Raw genomic sequence first — 20,461 nt, 5'->3', positions numbered from 1 at the left:
AAGATACTTCTTAAGATGTTATGACTGATAGCTGCCTTTTCATGATAACTTGGCTTAATTACTTTTAGCAAATGTAATAAAGAAGGAAAATCTTCAAAGTCTAAGATTTCGTCTGGATTAGAAGTAACATCAAAGTTTGACATACTGCGAAAAGCTTCACAAAGTGGAGGTGAATTCTTGTGTGTCCAATATTGATTTGTCAAATCACTTTCATTCAATTTGCTTATTTTTATATGAAGGGAAGGATCTTTATGTTGTAATTTCATAATACATTTTTTACTTAGATATTCTCTTCTATATTTCAGTGGCATCTCTAAAGCTTCGACATGTAACGCATTAATTGGAGTTGATTTCATAGCACCTAAACAAATCCTCAGAACTGTATTTTGTGTTACGTCGATTCTGCTTAGGACCCGATCAGATGCAGAGCCATAGAGTACACAACCATAATCTATGATTGATCGTATATAAGCTTTGTAGAAAAGTAATGATGTTTCAACATCTGCTTCCCACCACGTTTTTGAAATTGCTTTTAAAAAATTTATTCCTTGATTACATTTGTTTAGCATAAACTCAATATGTGATTTCCATGTTAGTTTTCGGTCAAGTATCATCCCCAAATATTTGATAGAAGTTTGAAAACTATACTCATGATTGCTTAATTGTAATTTATCAATATTTGGTAAGTTGTGTCGTGTGAAAATGCAAACACTAGATTTGTTTGTGGAAATTTCAAATCCATTTTGTTGGAACCAATTGTTTGACAAGTTGTGCATTTTACCTAATGTTTGTATACAATTATCAAATTTTTTTGAAAAAGAGTATACAAGGAAATCGTCAGCATATTGTATAATCTTCAAAGTGCAGTTTTCAATTTGGCTATTATGTAGATCAGCAGTGTACAAATTAAACAACAAAGGGCTCAATACTGATCCTTGGGGCAGCCCCAAGTTATTGTATCGTGGACCTATGAGACTACTGTTATGTGCTCTGAGATATATCTTTCTACATGAGTAAAAATTATATATTGTTCCTGCTAGTTGAGCTGGTATTTGGAAATTTTTGACTAATTTTTCAACTAAAATATCTAGACAGACTCTATCATATGCACCCTCTATGTCCATACATATTGCAGGTAAATAATTGTTGTCTGTAAATGTATCTTGTATATCTACCACTAATGTTGAAAGGCCGTCTAAAGTACTTCTTTTCTGTACCCAAATTGAAGGTTGGGAAGTAATTTCTTTTTTTCTAACCACCATTCCAATCTCTGTTTTATCATTCGTTCGACTGTTTTAAGAAGGCATGACATAAGAGATATAGGTCTATATGATTGTGCCACGTTGCGATTTTTACCTGGTTTCAGTATTGGTATTATAATGACATCTTGAAATTGAGGAACTAAACTCCCATTTTTGACCATCTCATTGAATATTTCCAGCAGCAAGAGTTTAGCTATTTTTGGAAGGTGTTGTATCATGGGATATTTAATATTATCCAAACCTGGACTTGTGTTATTCCGATTTTTGAGAGCATATTCTAATTCTGTAATGTTGAACGGTTCTAGCAAAAAATGGTTTTGTTCATTTGAAGCATAGCTGCAGCTTTTTAGTAATTGGACTGATGGAGGAGCAACTTGATCAAAAATTTCATCGACTAATGTATCATTAAGACATGTTGGATTAGTAATTGGTTTTCTATTGATCTTTCTAGCTTGATTCCATAATGTTGAGGAAGGAGTGTTTTTGTTTAAGTTTGAGACAAAGTTTTTCCAACTTTCTTTAGCTATTTCCTTTATTTTTTTTTTACTTTTAGCCATGCTCTCTTGGCATTTTAAGTAATTTTCAAAGTTACGGTTTTGCTTATAATTTGAAAGTGCTTCTTTTCTTTCCTTGATAATGTTATCACAATTTGTATTCCACCACGGCGGAGAATTTCTGATTTTGTTTTTATAAGCTTTATATTGTGGAATTGATAGTTGAGCTGCATAATTTATACAATCAATTAAAAAATTATATTTGTCCGACGTATTTTCCATTTGGTAATAGTTATTGAAAAATTGCTCTGCTGAAATTTCGTACATGGACCAATTAGCCTTTCTTGTATTCCATTTACTTTTAGGAATAATTTCTTCAGGTAAATGAATGTCGGTAATTTCCATATAGATCATAAAATGATTCGATCCCAAGGTGTCTGTATGTATAGACCAATTAATTTTATTGACTAGATCAGCTGTAACGAAAGTAACATCAATAGCTGATTTATTTTGATCTGATTTAGTTAAAATGGTAGGTTCTCCATTATTAATTACTGTAAAATTTAAGTCATCTGCAGTTTTAATAAGTTGTATTCCAGTTGCATCATTATAATTAGATCCCCAAATCGTATGATGTGCATTGAAATCTCCACCTATAACTACTGAACCAATGACCTGTGAAAATATATTTGCCCAATCAGATACTGTACTTTTACATTTAGGAGGTTTGTATATAGATAATATATTGAGTTCAATATTTTTAAAGTTTGTTTTGATGCCACAAACTTCAATATCAGAATTAAAGGTATAATTTAGTTTTAGTTCACTGAAGGTTACTGTGTTACGGATAAGAATCGCAACGCCACCAAACCGGTCTTCCTTCCTATCTCTTCTTATTAGGTTATAACCATTAAAACTGTAATGGGAATCTTTTTTAAACCATGTTTCGCTAATTAGCAAAATATCAATTTTTTTATTGTTTACGTATTGCATTAAACTGTTTTTGTTTGACATAATAGATCTAGCATTCCATTGACCAATTTTTAAAATATTTTGTACAGCCATTAGAAGCTATTATTGTTTACAGTATTTAAAACCTGTTCTAATTCATTAATTATAGTCTTATCGTCTAACGTTTTTATATCTTCAATTGAACGAATATGTTCTAAGAGGTTCATTATAAAATTTGTTATAGGTTTTGTCAACTGATTTTTATTTTCAACTTTGTTATAATTGGGTTTATGTGGATTAGCCGGTAAAGGCTGGGCAGGTCCAAATGTTAAGGGAAAGATAGGTTTATGAATAGGAGATTGTATGATAGGAGAATTTGGTTTCCTTTTCTTTCCTACAGATGCATGTGAATTATTCATGTTCAATTGAGGAGATATTAGAGAGCGCGCTTTATTGGTTTGTGGGCCTAGCTGAGTGGAGACAGAATTTTTATTAATTTTTGGAAGCGAAGGAAATTCTTGTTCATTATTTTCAAGCAAAGAAAAATAATTTTGATTCATAACACCAGAAAATGATTGTTCACACAAATGTTTTGCCTCTAAAAAAGTAGTCTTTTGTTCGATCATTATACTTTTAATCTTTTTTTGTTTTTCATAAAAGGGACACCTTTTTGATATCGTAACATGCTCATTACTTTTACAATGTATACAATACATAGCTTTATCGCAAGTATGGTTAGTAGTTTTAGTTTGCCCACATTGAATACAACATTCCTGGGAACTTTTACACTGCTTTGACACGTGACCAAATTTCAAACATCGATAGCATTGAACGACCCTACCAATAAATTGTTCTACCGGAAAATAGACTCTATTAAAACCTATATAGTTGGGTAAAATATTACCCTCAAAGGTGACAACTATAGTTTTTTTATCTACGTATTCAATTTTTTCTTCTTTTTGGATTCTACGCTTTGTCCTATAAATATTTAAAACTTTGGAGGTAGATTCAATGTTTTCCATAAGATAATTAATGTCAAATTGGGTGTCTACATCCCTTACAAGCCCTTTAACCTTCAACAAGTGATTTGGAATGTAAGCTCTTAAATTTTGAGCGTCTAATAATTTATTTTTGACAAGATTATTAGCTTCTAAACGTGATGACAGCAAAACTTTTATACGATTACGGCCAATGCTTTTTATCTCTTTAATATGTGTAAGTTTCAGGGTCTTAAATAGTAGGTGACCTATCGACATAGGATGCAATCTGGACAGACCACTTTCATTCCCAATTTTTTCAATATAAACCCAAATATTATCTAAATTGTACTTATCTGAAACCAAGTTGAAATATTTGATATCCTTTTGTTTTTCTATCGGCAAAGTAGCACTAGGTTGAAAACTATTATTTTCCATTACACTATCTATGTCTTTCGTCTGAGAGGACGTCCCTAATGAACTTTGTTCCCCCATAATGGGGGAACCAATTTAATTTGTTTATTTAAAAATTCACTGGACTATAAAATTTTATTTTTAACGAGTATTAAATTTTTAACGAGTTTTTAATAATTCAACAAAAATTGATAAATCCGGTTCTCACTGTAAATGATAGCCTGCGATCGATTCGAAGGTACGAATAAGACTGTATTGGTATGTTAATGATGTTAAAAGTTGGCGATACATTTTCCTCATTTGCCGATGCAAAAAAGCCAATCTCGGAACTTGGAAAAAGTACATTTACCACGTTTTAGAAATGAGATGCACGTACTATTTCAAGCAATAAAATTAAGAGGCCGATAGAAAGCTCTTTAATCTATTATCAACTTGTTTATGCATGAAATCATATGCAATCATGGTGAAAGGGAGTTCAAGAGCGGTCGGAAAAAAATTCTGCAGTCTTGGACATTCAAAGAAGATTGCCCAGTACATGTACGATTCAAGGCATCGTTAGATGGAAATGCGTTAGAAATAACGTCAATTCAAACTCAGCACAATCATGATACCTCAAAAGTAAGCATATAATGATTATCAATAGGTACAACGTCGGCACTGTTAACCAAATTGGAGTTTATTTGGGTTTCGGCATTTGAATAAATTTAATTTATTAATTTTAACAATATTGGACAAAAAATTATTAATAAATTATGACCTTTTAAATAATGCTTAATGGTTTTATCATGGCTTTTGATTATATTTCACTTTTTATTTCATTTTTTGAAATTGGTACAAATTTTTTTATAACATTTTATATTTTCATTTTATATCTAATTTTAAGGCTTTACATGCACATACCCCCAGCCAAAGAAAACTTTCCAGCAACATGAAGGAAAGTGTAAAGGAGTTTTTAAATATGAAAGCAAACAGAAAGATGTTACAACAAAAATTGCAAGAAGGAACTGGAAAAATTATTGCTTTGCAAGATTTAATCAATTTGAGAAGAAATAATCCAACAAAAACAGAATGTCTGGATAACTGCTTAAATGTGCTCAAAGCAAAATATGGTAACCTGAACTATTCTATTATCGTCAAATTGATAAAAACTAATTAGCTATGTACTATTATTTTCAGGTGCCCATTCAGCTGTTTTGCAGGACGAAGAAAATAATTTTAGAGGCCTTTTTATTCAAACTCCTTCTCTTCTTAATGTGCCCTATCAAGTCTCCTTGACGTTGACGATTAACATGGCGAAACTGTCTCTGTCTCGAGCTATTCTAAATAGTTGTTCGGCTTTCTTTATTCCTGTCCACTCCCGGATATTCTTCAACCAAGAGACCTGCTTTCTAGCAATTCCTTTGCGTCCTTCGATTTTACCCATCATAATAAGTTGAAGAATATTATACCGGTCTCTCCTTACTACGTGTCCAAAATAGGCCATCTTTCTATATTTGATGTTATCAAGCAGCTCGCGAGCAGCATTTGCTCTCTTAAGGACTGCCACATTTGTCAGCATAGCCGTCCATGGTATTTTCAGTGTACGTCTGTGTAGACACATTTCAAAGGCCTCCAAACGATTAATGGTGGATATTTTTAATGTCCATGCTTCGGCACCATACAAGAGGACTGACCAAATGTAACATTTAATCATGCGCTTTCGAAGTTGAAGTTGCAAGTTATCATTACAGAAGAATGACCTCATTTTTAAAAATGTTGTGCGGGCTATCTCGGTTCTGCATTTTATCTCTTTATCTGGATCTAGTTGTTCAGTAATATGGCAACCAAGATATTTAAAACTGGGTACTCTTTGAATTATATGACCATCAACATATAACCGTGAATCTTGATGGGCCAAACGGCTAAATACTATGTATTTTGTTTTTGAACAGTTCATGTTTAAGCCAATTTCTCTTCCCACGGTGTCAATGGCATTTAAAAGGTGTTGTAATCCATTCATATCATCACTTAAAATAACTGTATCGTCTGCATATCTGATTGTATGTATCAGAATTCCATTAACTTTCACACCCCGTTCCAAATTATGCAGCGCTTCCTTAAATATTCTATCTGAATATTAATTGAATAACAGTGGGGACAGTATACCACCCTGTCTGAGACCTTTTTGTATTTTGCATACTTCTGTTGATTTTCCATTTATGCAAGCTGTAGCCGTTTGACGCCAGTATAATTTTTCTATGATTCGTACATCTTGACTATCAACTCCTTTATCCTTTAATATTTTAATTAATTTGTGATATTGTACTCGATCAAAGGCCTTCCCATAGTCAATAAATACACCAAAGACGTCTTTCCTTTGATCCTGGCATTTCTGCAATAATACATTTAGTGCAAAGAGTGTGTCCCGGGTTCCCAGTCCATTTCTAAAGCTAAATTGTGTTTCATCCTGGTCTTCTTCACATTTACCTCTGATTCTACTGTGGATGATACGTAGAAAGATTTTCAAAGTGTGGCTCATAAAGCTTATCGTTCTATAATCGCTACAGTTTTTCGGACGTTGTTTTTTTGGTAGGGTTATGAATCAAACTCCAACCATGAAAAATACAATGACTGCATTTCCAGAATTTCTTGCAGTGGACGCTACATATAAATTACTAAAAATAGGATTACCTGTTTTCCTTATTATTGTAGAAGACGGTAATTGTTGAACTGAAATAGTGGGGGTTTGCATGCTAGCATCAGAAGATAAGGACAGTTTCACCTGGTTTTTAGAATCATTTAAACGCGAAAATCCATCATTGATCAATGTGAAATGTGTAATGACAGACAAGGATTTATATGAAAAGGAAGTATGTACATAATTAGATTAATTAGATTAATTAATTTTCTAATACAAACCTTATTATTTGTGTCTTTCACACATTAAAAATCTTTTATCGAGAAATTTCATGCAATAAAATGGGGATCACCCCAAGTGAGAGTACACTTAGCCCGATCAAAGAACAATCTGACCCAAAAAAAATAAAGGAAGGATGAAAATTTGGGAATAAGTAGTTGAAATTGTCTATTATTATATAAGAAAAATTTACAATTCTACATCCCCTCCATTTTACAAAAATGGAGGGGAATACCCCCTCCCGAAGGTAAAAAATATACATTCAAAATAAGTACGGAATTGGATAAAATGACTAATTCTAAGCAACTTTGGTTCTATAGAGTTTTTTCCCTAAGTCAATATTTTTGGAGTTATTTTTAAGTGAATATATTAATTTTTAACAGAAAAAAACATGTTTTTGGACGGTTTTTCGGAGATAACTCAAAAAGTAAGTATTTCAGCAAAAATATAGCTTATAAAAAACTGAAAACAACGTTGTATGTTTTAGGTCTGTAGACTCAGTAGAAGCAGAGTTGTAGCTAATGAAAAGTAGGTTCTTCTTCATAAAGTAACTTGCGAAGCGGTAATGATTAATTTTATTTGGGAAGCTAATTAGAGGGTGATTTTCGCGATTTTTGTACCAAAAAATAAAAGGGAGCAAAAATATTTTGAGAGTAACTCACTTATTTTTAATGCTACAAGTTTTAAAAAAAAATGTAAACCTTTTTTAAAAACACTTTAAAAAAGTTGTAATGAATTTTCCCCGAAAAGTGCTCTGTTTTTTGGTTATTTCACATTGAAATATTTTATTTGGAATTTGACGAAGAAGAACCTACTTTTAATTAGCTACAACTCTGCTTCTACTGGGTCTGCTGGTTCTACTGGGTCTCATTTCTCTTCGAATTTAACTGAACTGTTTCTTTCTTTACATGAACTGTTTCTAAAAATGTGTTAACAAGTAACGAAGTAATTGGACAATAGAAATTTTTAGACAAATGAAAAAGTGCTTTATGACCAGTGGATGTTTCGTAGAAAGGTCGAATTGGTGCTCATAACAAAGTAATACAGTATTTATTCCCCGAAAGACGCTAATAAACTAGATATCATTTAAATTTTTAGCAAATTGTACATAAAAAGTTATTCGTTTACCTGAAAAATATTCCGGTATTATAGCAGTAATAGGTCTGGATCCCGCGTATGAAAAAAAAGTTGATTAATAGCAAGCTGAAAATTTGTTAATAGCTTACGGGTGTCTAGTCGGACAAACTTTTATATATGGGAACACTGGAACAGGGGAAGTTTTAATTTTGGAACAGGTTAAAAATTTGGAACGGTCACACCACAAAAACGGCACATTTATTTTGTCCGACAGAACAGACTTAAACTCTTCGAACAGAGATTAAACTCTCATGCAAAAATCAGACTGTTATTTATCACCAAATGGGCGTTTTAATGAGTGGAACATGTAGAATATGTCAAATGACAGGTATTATGAAAGGTGATAAATATCAGTCTGATTTTTGCATGAGAGTTTAATCTCTGTTCGGAGAGTTTAAGTCTGTTCTGTCGGACAAAATAAATGTGCCGTTTTCGTGGTGTGACCGTTCCAAATTTTTAACCTGTTCCACAATTAAAACTGCCCCTGTTACAGTGTTCCCATATATCAAAGTTTATCCGACTAGACACCCTTAAGCTATTAACAAATTTTCAGCTTGCTATTAATCAACTTTTTTTTCATACGCGGGATCGAGACCTATAATATTAAGCGGTATTATTTTTCTAAAACGTATTCCTATAAACGTATAAAGGACCCCGCACAAACCTTATGGAAAATAGGTCCCAGTGGATTTCGTTCATACTTAGGGAAAATACTCTTTGAAGCATCCTGATAAAAAGTTCTCATGGGCACAACTCAATTGTATGAAGGATTTTCAAGATATAGACGCCCAAACTCGGAAAATTATAAGAGTTACGAGGTATTCCAATTCCGTGAGTTACTGGTTATTTGGCAACATGTAGAAGTTGGATCAAGGAAAAGTACTAGTAGTCTATGATTTTTTCCTGGCTATCCAATGGCCACCTTTACTTTGACCTTGACCTTCAACGGACGTCATCTTCTAGAGTTTCGAGGGTTTTCGGCATTCAATTGATATAAACAGATTACTCATGTGTTTTTGTGATCGCTAAACACGAATATGCCATCAGAAGTGCCCTCCGGATGAGGTGGTGGCCAGGGCCTCTGCAAGGGACGTATCATCTTCTAGAGTTTTGATGGTTTTCGGCATTTAATTGATGCAAATAAACTGGAGGGTTCTTTGAGGTCGGTATACACGAATATGCCACCAGAACCGACTCCCGGAGCACCTGATTTCCAAGGTCAATGAAAGGGGCTCCTGGAATTTCGAGGGTCTTTGGTACTAAATTAATGCAAACGGATTAGTTATAGGTTTTTGGGATTGCTGAACACGAATACGTGATCAGCACAGACACAGGAGCACCTGGTAACTAAGACAGGTTATCTTCTGGAGTTTAGTTTCGGAGGAATCAAATGGATTACTCTTAGGTTTTTGGGGTTGCTGAACATGCATACACTATTAGATCCGACCCACGAATCACATTGTGCCGCAGGCACAATGTGATCACGTATTCGTGTTCAACAACCCCAAAAACCTATAATTAATCCGATTGCATCAATGTAGTACCAAAGACCCTCGAAACTCCAGGAGCCCCTTTCATTGACCTTGGAAACCAGATGCTCCGGGAGTCGGTTCTGGTGGAAGATTCGTGTTTAGCGACCTCAAAAAACCCTCCAGTAATTCATTTGCATCAATTAAATGCCGAAAACCATCGAAACTCTAGAAGATGACGTCCCTTGCAGTGCCCCTGGCCACCACGTCATCCGGAGGGCAATTCTGATGGCATATTCGTGTTTTGCGATCCCAAAAACCCATGAGTAATATGTTTATATTAATTTAATGCCTAAAACCCTCGAAACTCTAGAAGATGACGTCCGTTGAAGGTCAAGGTCAAAGTACAGGGCGCCATTGGATAGCCAGGATATTCTAAACTTCTACATGTTGCCAAATACCCAGTAACTCACGGAATTGGAATACCCCGTCCCCGTAAATCTTATAATTTTCCGAGTTTGGACCTCTACATCTTGAAAATCCTTCATACGATTGAGTTGTGCCCATGAGAACTTTTTATCAGGATGCTTCAAAGAGTATTTTCCCAAAGTATGAACGAAATCCACTGGGACCTATTTTCCATAAGGTTTGTGCGGGGTCCTTTATTAAGGAGTGAATGGAAACGTTTCGGGACCTCAAATTTCTATTTCTTAAACCGGGATATTCCTATAATCGGTATTCTAATAATACCGGGTAAATTTTAATATATTAATAAATTCTGTAATCACTAATTTTGTTTCAGTTGGACAATCGTTTTTGATGCCTGAGATTCTTCTTTCAGAAAAAGAATACGTTCTGGAAAAACATGAAAATTTCAGTATTCTCTGCCAAGGAAATAAACCGGTTTCGTGGACTGTGCCCAAAGTTAAGGTAAGTTTTCTTTTTATTAATAGCATTTTATTATTTTTTATTATTTTGTTAGCACTATAAAAAATGTTGTTTCTGCATTTTTTCTTGTTTAGTTTCTTTTCTCAAAGTTTATAATTGTGTGTGATGTGTAATATATTATATGTATAGTTGACCAAACGTCTGGAAATGCCTAATTTTCTCTTAAATGGATGGTCCGAATTGTACAAAACCCGGAATATGCCTATTCTGCAATATGGTGAATGCTGCAACCATTTACCATATTTCTGATACCATTAGTAGGCTGGGCCGAATTTTTTTTTAAATTTTACTACAAGGCTAGTTGCCAAAAAATGGAAGTTGGAACTAGTATTGATATAATCCTATACCAAATTTGGGCCGGTTTAAAAAATAATTAAACGGGCCCCGGCCCTTTAAAGAATTTTTTTTTGTTAAAGAAATGTTTGAGGCCAGTAAAAAAGCTTGTGTTGTCGTATTCTATTGTTAAGCGAAAGAAAGGTAATACAGTCGACAGGAAAAAAGACTTGAGCTGTCTCAGACTTCTAAAGCTGCCGATTTGACAGGTGTATCTAATAGAGCTGCTACAAAAATTGTAAATGCTGTTTTAGAAGATCTAAACTTAATTGTCAAAGATAATACAGCGCTGGTCATCGACCAAAATAAAATTCGGAGAGGAGTTAAGGAAAATAGACGTCAACTCCAGCATAAGAACCAACATTTAAACTAGTAAATTGAAGGGCTATTCTTCGATGGAAGAAAAGATCAAACAATGATCTTCGAAAACGCGAGGTGAATCATGAAAGCAAAAGAGCATATTACTCCAGGGAAATAAGGCTTTTGTCGGGACACTTGAGCAGCCAGGTTGCAAATGGGTTTTTTGGGTACTATATACCTAATACATTATACATACAAAAATGCCCATCACAGTTCGGACGAGAATTTTAGTTATTAACAAATAAGGGTCAAAAATGGGCAGTTTTTTGGTTTAAATCGCTACAGGTAAAAATAGGATAATTAAATATCTTATTTATAGTATTCTTCGTTTAGCAGATGGGCCAATGTTTAAAACGGCAGTTTATTAATTTTGGTCCGATCATTTGTTGCTTCGAAAATTGCAAAATAAAACTAAAATTTCGAAAATAAAAAATTTGCTATAACTTTCGCGAAAGTGACCTTACGACTTTTATATTTCACAAAAAGTTGAGTCAAAGAGTCCATATACTGCACAAAAAATTTTAAGACAATTCGTCAATTAGTTTAAATTTTATTCAATTTGTTTATCCCAAAGAGCTTTTTTTTTGTAATGTTATTGTTCAGAAAATAATAATTATATGCAAATTCTGTGAAAACCACATGAAAGAACAATAGTCTTGTTTTCAAATTATTAAAGAAAATCATTAAAAAGTCATTTTTGTCACTACGAAAACATTTTACTAAAGTAGAGTCATTTTTGGCTTGGAAACAATTTGAATAGCTTTGTTAATATTGACTGTAGAGTAAATTTACCTTCGAATTTCAAAAGCTGGTATTTTTACACAAATTTTCAAAAAAAACTTTTCGCCTATGTTAATTACGGTCAAAGTTAGCCACTTTTATTATTTAATTTACAGTTACTTCAATATACATTAAATTCTCCTGTAACAGTGTTAGTTACCATACTACTCCGAAACGGCTTGGCGATTTTTATGAAATTTTACAAGTATATCCTATGGGACTGAGAATAGGTTTAAATCTATTTTTCATACCCATAAGTTATAAGGGGGTTGCCCCCTGACATTTTTTAATTTTTTTTGACAAAATTGTCTATCTTAATTTTATATGATGTAGGCTTAAAAAATACATACAACCCTTAATTTACACTTTTCCATCACCAACTCCTATTTGTTAATATACCCATCTATATATTTACATCTATAAAATTCTCCTGTCACAGTGTTAGTTGTCATACTCCTCCGAGACCGCTTGACCGATTTTTATGAAAATATATATGTATATTCGGTAGGTCTAAGAATCGGTCGTAATCTATTTTTCATATCCCTGAGTGATAAGGGGAAAACCCCTAACATTTTGAAATGTTAGGTGGGGATTTACGTACATAACGTACTCTACAAGACTAAGAGTACATACAATTTAAAAAAAATATGATCAAAATCCATCAACAAGCTCTGGAGATATTAATCGCAGCATATGTTTGAAGAATCAGTTTCATTTTTTGAGTGCACGGATTCTAATATTCATTTCCACCGACCACAAATCGATTTCGTTAGAACGTTATTTTTAAAGCTTTATTAACAACTCTGTTGAAGTTTAAAGTTTACTCAAACTTTTACACATAAACTATATACCTTCATCTTCGAAATGGCGCTAGTTGGGTTGATTAATTGTTATAAATAAAGTAGCTGTCAATTAAAAAAAAAGTGGCTAATTTTGACTGTAATTAACCTAGGCAAAAAGTGTGTGTTTTTTTTTTGAAAATTCGTATAAAAATACCAGCTCTTCAAATCCTAAAATAGTTTTAATCTACAGTCAATATTAACAAAGATATTCAAATTGTTTATGAATTAAAAATGACCCTACTTTAGTAAAATGTTTTCGGAATGATAAAAATGACTTTTTAATGATTTTTTTAAAACACTTTGAAAGCATGACTTTTCTTCTTTCATATAGTTTTCACAGAATTGCTATTACATTACTATTTTCTGAACAACAATATTGCGAAGGAAAAGCTCATTGAGATAAACAAATTGAATAAAATTTAAACTAATTGACGAATCGTCTTAAAAATTTTTGTGCATTATATGGACTGTTTGTCTCAACTTTTTTGCAATATGAAAGTCTTAAGGTTATTTTCACAAAAGTTATAGCAATTTTTTTATTTTCGAAATTTTAGTTTTATTTTGCAATTTCTGAAGCAACAAATGATCGAACCGAAATTCAAGAACTGCCATTTTAAACCTTGGTTCATCTACTAAAAGAATAACAGTCTAAATAAGATATTTAATTACCCTATTTTTACCCGTAGCGATTTAAACGAAAAAACTGCCATTTTTGACACTTATTTGTTAATAACTAAATTTATCGTCCGAACTGTGACGGCCATTTTTGTATTTATAATGTATTAGGTATATACATATAGTACCCAAAAAACCCATTTGCAACCTGGCTGCTCAAGTGTCCCGAACATGGTATATTTTTGCCTTATTTCCCTGGAGTAAATAGTTTTAGGGCCACCGCATACATACAACTTTTTAGTCGAACATCTGTTTAGTCGAATCGTGAGGGTATTGCGATTTGTTCTCGACTAAACTATTTAGTTGTGTAGGGTGCGCATACAGTCGATAGTTGCTTTTAGACAAGGCGAAAACGGCGGGTTCGAAGGGAAAAATATTCCCATGAGATTTTTTTGCATAATCACATTCGTGAGACATCCCAGAATAAGGTTCAAGAAGTCGCCCACGTGAAAAGTGGGCCAATTTTTTTTTAACAATTTTTTTTTAATCAAATTGCAAGAATCAATGTTTTTGGCCCGAACAATTTTTTCTTTAATTTTTTGGACCATTCTGGACAAAAAACATCTCTTATAATTTTTCTATAAAGTTGATCGCTTTCGACTTATAAGCAATTTAAAATTGAAAAAAACGAAAAATGGCGATTTTCAAGGCTTAATAACTCGGTTAAAAGTTATTATTATGAAAGTCAATATATGACTAAATTAAAGTTTAAAGCCCCGCCTACAAGATCCTGAAGAAATTTTTGTCATTATTTTCTTACTAAGCTGTTATTTTTAAGTCAAATTAATAAGCGCCATGCACGTGTGCGGGGCTGTAAATACTGAGTGCGAGAGAGAAGCCATTCCAGCAGTCCAATTGTGCATCTTACTCGCACTCACATTTACAGCAGCGTCAATACGATCTAACCACTCATTTTTATTAATTAAAAATAACAGCTTAGTAGTAAATTAATGACACAGATTTCTTCAGGATCATGTAACGGCGACTTTAAACTTTGATTTAGTCACTTTCTGACTTTCAAAATAATAATTTTTGACCGAGTTATTAAGTCTTAAAAATGGCTATTTTCGCGTTTTTCAAATTTTAAATTGCTTATAACTCGAAAAAGATCAACTTTAGAGAAAAATTATAAGAGACCTTTTTTGTCCAGGATGCTCCAAAAAACCTAAAAAAAAATTAGTACGGGCCAAAAATATTGATTTTTGCAATTTGATTAAACAATTTTTTTTTTTTTTTTTAAATTGGCTCACTTTTCTCGTGGGCGACTTCTTGAACCTTATTCTGGGATATCTCACGAATGTGATTATGCAAAAATATCTCATGGGAATATTTTTCCCAACGAACCCGCCGTTTCCGCCTTGTCTATTTGGAGATTTCATTAGTTGAGATGATTAGTTGTGGAATTTTTGTTGATACTTGAGTTGGGCGCGGCACGTTGGACAATTGATTGTGCGAATATCCGGAAGGTTGTTTAATTAAGTAGCTAGTAGTAGTTGTAAAGTCTTTAACTCTTTTATTTTTTATTGTTTTAATCACTTGTAAAATTTGATTTTTGCATCAAGTTTTTCGTTGTCTGTGAAGAGTGTAATGAAGAAAATATTGACAAAATTTTTGTACTCATCTACATCTTCCTTTAAGATATTCAACAAAGATTGTTGAAATGTTTCATTTGCATTTGCCATTCTTTTTCGATTAATAGTTTGCTTAGCCAATCGAGGTGTTTCTATTTTATTTAATTCCCTACTATTTCTATAACTTAAAAAGTTATAAAGTAGGTGCTTAATTTTTTATTAAAACAAATGAACTGCAAAATTAGTTGTTAAGTTGACTGACGAACAAGACAAAAATGAAACAAACAAATCACATTTTTAAATATGAATATGAAATAAGTAACTTTCTATTGTTCAATTAAAACAATTAATTTTTATAAATGTCTGTAACATATTTAAAAACAATATACAGGGTGATTGATTAGTAGGGTAAAGCTCAGTAGCTCCGCTATCGTAATAGATAGCAATAAAAGTTAATAACAAAAATGTTAGATACCTTTGAGCTTCACATTACAAAATTAGTTAGAATGTTACAGGGTGTTCGATAACACAGTGGCAGACCAAACTTATGTTTTTTTTTAAATGGAACACCCTATATTTTATTTTAAATTCGAAATCCTGTTAACTTCTCCATCACAAAAATATAAAGGTTTGTTATATTATACAGGGTATTTACAAAGTTATAACCAATTTTATATGAAAATCGTAACAAGTTCAACTCCCTGTATAAATAAAAATAAGCAAAACAACAATGGTTTATTAATGCCATATTTTTAACGTATTGTCAAAATTTTCAAGAATGATATTGCTAATTTTCTTTATATCAAATAGTCAAAACGCAAGTACATTATTTTCTCAGTAATTTTAAATGTAATACCCTGTATTTTATATCACTATTGAAAAGTACCATTACCGTACTTTAATTTTTAGATAATATTAGTCCTGTCGCCAGGGGGGTACAACGGCCTCTTTAATTCAGATGGACTTACCCAAGTTTTTTTTATATATTTTGACCCGTAGAATACGAATTTTTTGGGTAACAGTTGATCCGGATGTCGATAAGATTGTTATAGACAAAGAACTTGAGGAATTACATAACAGCGATTTCTCGCAAAACAAAACATATTTTTGTATTTTTTGGGTTATTTTAAGCAAAAAATATTCCTACAAGTTTTTTCGTAGAATGCATAGTTTTCGAGATAACCGCGGTTGAACTTTAAAAAAATCGAAAAATTGCAATTTTTGAACCCGAATAACTTTTGATTAAAAAATAAAGTAGCAATTCTGCTTACCGCATTTGAAAGTTTAAGTCAAATTATATCGGTTTTGATTATTTGAATTGCTAAAATTTAATTTTTTTATTGTTAAACAAATCTATAAATACATAGTGTTTCCCGTACCTAATACATGCGTTTTAACGCATGCTACGTAGAAATTGCCTCGCTTGCACTTATAGCTACTCTACCTACTCGTTCGATTTTAAATGAGAAATCATTGAAAACATCACTCACATACTAGGTGTTTATAACTTTGTTTAACAATAAAATAATAAATTTGTAGCAATGCAAATAATCAAAACCGATATAATTTGACTTAAACTTTCAAATGCGGTAAGCAGAATTGCTACTTTATTTTTTAATCAAAAGTTATTCGGGTTCAAAAATTACAATTTTTCGATTTTTTGAAAGTTCAACCGCGGTTATCTCGAAAACTATGCATTCTACGAAAAAACTTGTAGGAATATTTTTTGCTTAAAATGACCCAAAAAATACAAAAAGATATTTAGTTTTGCGAGAAATCGCTGTTATGTAATTCCTCAAGTTCTTTGTCTATAACAATCTTATCGACATCCGGATCAACTGTTACCCAAAAAATTCGTATTCTGCGGGTCAAAATATATAAAAAAACTTGGGTAAGTCCATCTGAATTAAGGAGGCCGTTGTACCCCCCCCTGGCGACAGGACTAATATTCCCTATGTCTAAATTTATTAGTTTTCGAGATATTTTCATTTTTCAATGGACCGGTAGCGTGGCCACCCAAATCACCAGAATTTAATAAACTGGACTGATTTTTTTGGGGTTACGTTAATAATGAAGTTTATAAAATACCTCCAACAACAAGGGATGAGATGAAAAATAGAATACAAAGTGTATTTCGATGTGGTAATTTACAAATGCTCCGTAGAGTAAGTAGCTCATTCAATAGGAGATAATTTTGAAAACCTTATATAATTAAATATTAAAAATATTTATTTTATTATAGCTTCTAATTTTTTCAAACATATTTTTTTGCAAAATGTATTACTGATAAATTATGTTTCGTTCTTTATTTGTTACATTGTTACATTTACATACAAAAGTAGTGTTTAATTGTCTTCACAAAATATTGTATTTTGTGTTTGTGTGTTTTTTTGTAAAATTTGTTACTAATTTTCTTTGCTTATTTGTTGCATTTACATAAAAAGATAGTTTTTAATTGTTTCAAAAATGTTGCATGTAGTGGTTGTGTTTTTGTTTGTAAAATGTATTACTAATAAATTATTTTTATTTCTTTATTTGCTATAGTGTTACATTGATTACCGGATTGATAATCGGTAATCTTCAATTGTCAATTCAGTCATGGCTTACTTAAAATTTAGATAAATTTAAACACCTAAAATAATTTGCTCTGAAAAATGAAAATATCTCGAAAACTAATAAATTTGGGCATAGGGAATATCATATAAAAATTAAAGTACGTTAATGTTACTTTTCAATAATGATATAAAATACAGAGTTATTAGTTTTATTATAAGTGTCCCATTTAATATTACTGAGAAAATAATGTACTTGCGTTTTGACTCACCCTGTATTTGATATAAAGAAAATTAGCAATATCAATAATTCTTAAAAATTTTAACAATAAATAAAAAATATGGCATTAATAAACTATTGCTGTTGTGCTTATCTTTATTTATACAGGGAGTTGAACTTGTTACGATTTTCATACAAAATTGGTTATAACTTTGTAAATACCCTGTATAACATTACAAACCTTTATATTTTTGTGATGGAGAATTTAACAGGATTTCGAATATAAAATAAAATATAGGGTGTTCCATTTAAAAAAACATAAGTTAGGTCTGCCACTGTGTTATCGAACACCCTGTAACATTCTAACTAATTTTGTAATGTGAAGCTCAAAGGTGGCTAAAATTTTTGTTATTAACTTTTATTGCTATCTATTACTATAGCGGAGCTATTGAGCTTTACCCTACTAATTAATCACTCTGTATGTTTGAGTGTATTTTTTATTATAATTTAAACCACAAAGTTTATATTTTTCGTTATTTGAAATAATTAGACGTTTTATACTTTTATATTGTTACAAACCTTGTAACATATCGATAACTACAATTCATGTTTATACGATCTCAATATATAATTTATCGTATTTTTGACTATTTCTTAAATGAACAAACATGTGGGGCCATCTGTACCTTGCAGTAACTCGAATGTGAGAAAACGCTATTAAATTAATAAAATCATAATATTTACGGATTGTCACTGGACAACTAATATTCTAATTTTTAAAATTTTCATATATTTCATTTATGGATGCCTTGAAGAAAGATATCGTGGCACGTGCAAATCATCAATTACAAGAAATGTGAACTTAAACTGATACATTTGCATTAAATCGCAGAAGAACGCACTTAATTAATGCTTTTAATAACTATACTGATACTTGCAATAAACTAGACACTGACGAGAATCCTGATTCTTACACAGAAAATAGAGATGAAATTGAAAATAAATACTTCTCTGCTATGTCTCGAATTGACAGTAAATTGGTGCAATTTTCGAACATTAATTCTTCTTCCCCGGTACCCTCTCAATACTAACAAGGTAATCATTATAACTCTAACGTAAGGCTCCCTTCCATTTCCGTTCCAAATTTTAATGGCAAATACAGTAAGTGGGTCTCATTTTATCAATTATTTTCCTCCCTTATAAGGGAAAATCAAACTCTCACCAAAGATCAAAAACTAATTTATTTAAAATCTTCCCTTCACGGAGAACCTTTGAACTTAATCGATTCGCTTGAAGTTACGTACGAAAACTTTGATCTCGCTATAAACCAGAAAGCTCGATTTTGCCACCAAGCGGTATTATCGGAAATGAAGAGATCGAAATTGTACTCCCTCAATTGTCGAATGAGATCCTCGAACGCTGTAATATTCTCGCACACCTCTCTCCACTCAAATATCTCTACTTCTCTCTCATCACGCACTTATATAAAATGCGATTACTGCAATAAGATAATCGCTAAGCAAGCACAAATGTAAATTCTGCTTGATTTACATCCTATGCACAATCCTCTCCACAGAGTAATAACAGAAATAAAAGTTATAATTCTTCTCGTCTACATAATGATGCAAATTTGCAAGCACAAGTTGCTGAATTTCGCGGTCTCTCTACCACACTACAAATGCCACAACCTCCACTAACTCACTCCATGCAAATACTGCCCAACCATCTTCTTCCAATGACACTCTGGAAGATGAAAGTAACTCTAATGTAGCTCTAAGCGTTGAAATAAATATTTTACACACTCTTCGACTCTTTTAGCCACCGTTCAAGTCATTTTAATTGATAAATCTGGAAATGCCATATTTGTTAAGGCAATACTTGACCCTGGAAGTCAAAATTCTTTTACAACAAAAGATCTCGCTAATAAAATTAATCCCAAAATCTCTCGCAATGAATTACAAGTTTATGGCATTTCCCAAAGCTCTCTTACTTCCGAATCAATGGCAAAGATCATGCTTTACACACCTGGTTTCCAACGTAATCTCAAATTGAACTGTGCAATCATTCCAAAGATATCTTGTCAGCTACCACAATTCGATATCAACCCTGATACCACAAATGCACTCCATGGATCTCCATTCTCACAATATTATTCACAAGTCACTCTTTGAATGCAACCTAATTTGTCACTCTGTAATCTGTTTTGACAATATATTTGAAAAAAATAAACAGAAGAACTCATTGACCGCCCATATCCCTTGCCGCAGAACGAATAGACGCACCCTCTCATTTCGCGCTTACACATAACAATTATTTTTCCCCATCTCGGTCGGCGAGAGTTATGTTACAAACCTTGTAACATATCGATAATTATAATTCTTACTTATTAGTTATAGTATAGTTGATCCAAAAAATGGCATAACCCAGACATCCAAAGTGAAAGTTATCCTTCAACACCAAATTGTTCTATATGGTCCACACAATGTCCAGAAAAAAGTCACACCATTTTGAGCGTCGGGTTTGGGGGGAGAGGGGGGAGAAATCGGTAAATTCGTGTAGTTTTTGAAGTTTTTCGCCAAT

The 20,461-nt window shown here is 32.3% G+C and overlaps 1 protein-coding gene across 1 annotated transcript in view; it reads left to right on the top strand.

Moving 5' to 3' along the window:
- LOC126883138 (platelet-derived growth factor receptor alpha-like) overlaps nt 1-20,461 on the top strand; it is a 78,502-nt gene that overhangs the window by 8,435 nt on the left and 49,606 nt on the right. The window contains exon 2 of the mRNA XM_050648392.1: nt 10,403-10,530. Coding sequence (XP_050504349.1) covers nt 10,403-10,530 — 128 coding nt within the window. The remainder of the gene's footprint in view (nt 1-10,402; nt 10,531-20,461) is intronic.

The sequence above is a fragment of the Diabrotica virgifera genome, chromosome 4 (assembly GCF_917563875.1).
Source record: "Diabrotica virgifera virgifera chromosome 4, PGI_DIABVI_V3a".
Lineage (NCBI taxonomy): Eukaryota > Metazoa > Arthropoda > Insecta > Coleoptera > Chrysomelidae > Diabrotica > Diabrotica virgifera.
Note: the sequence above shows the minus strand (reverse complement) of the source record. Positions and strands in the feature narration are given on the sequence as shown.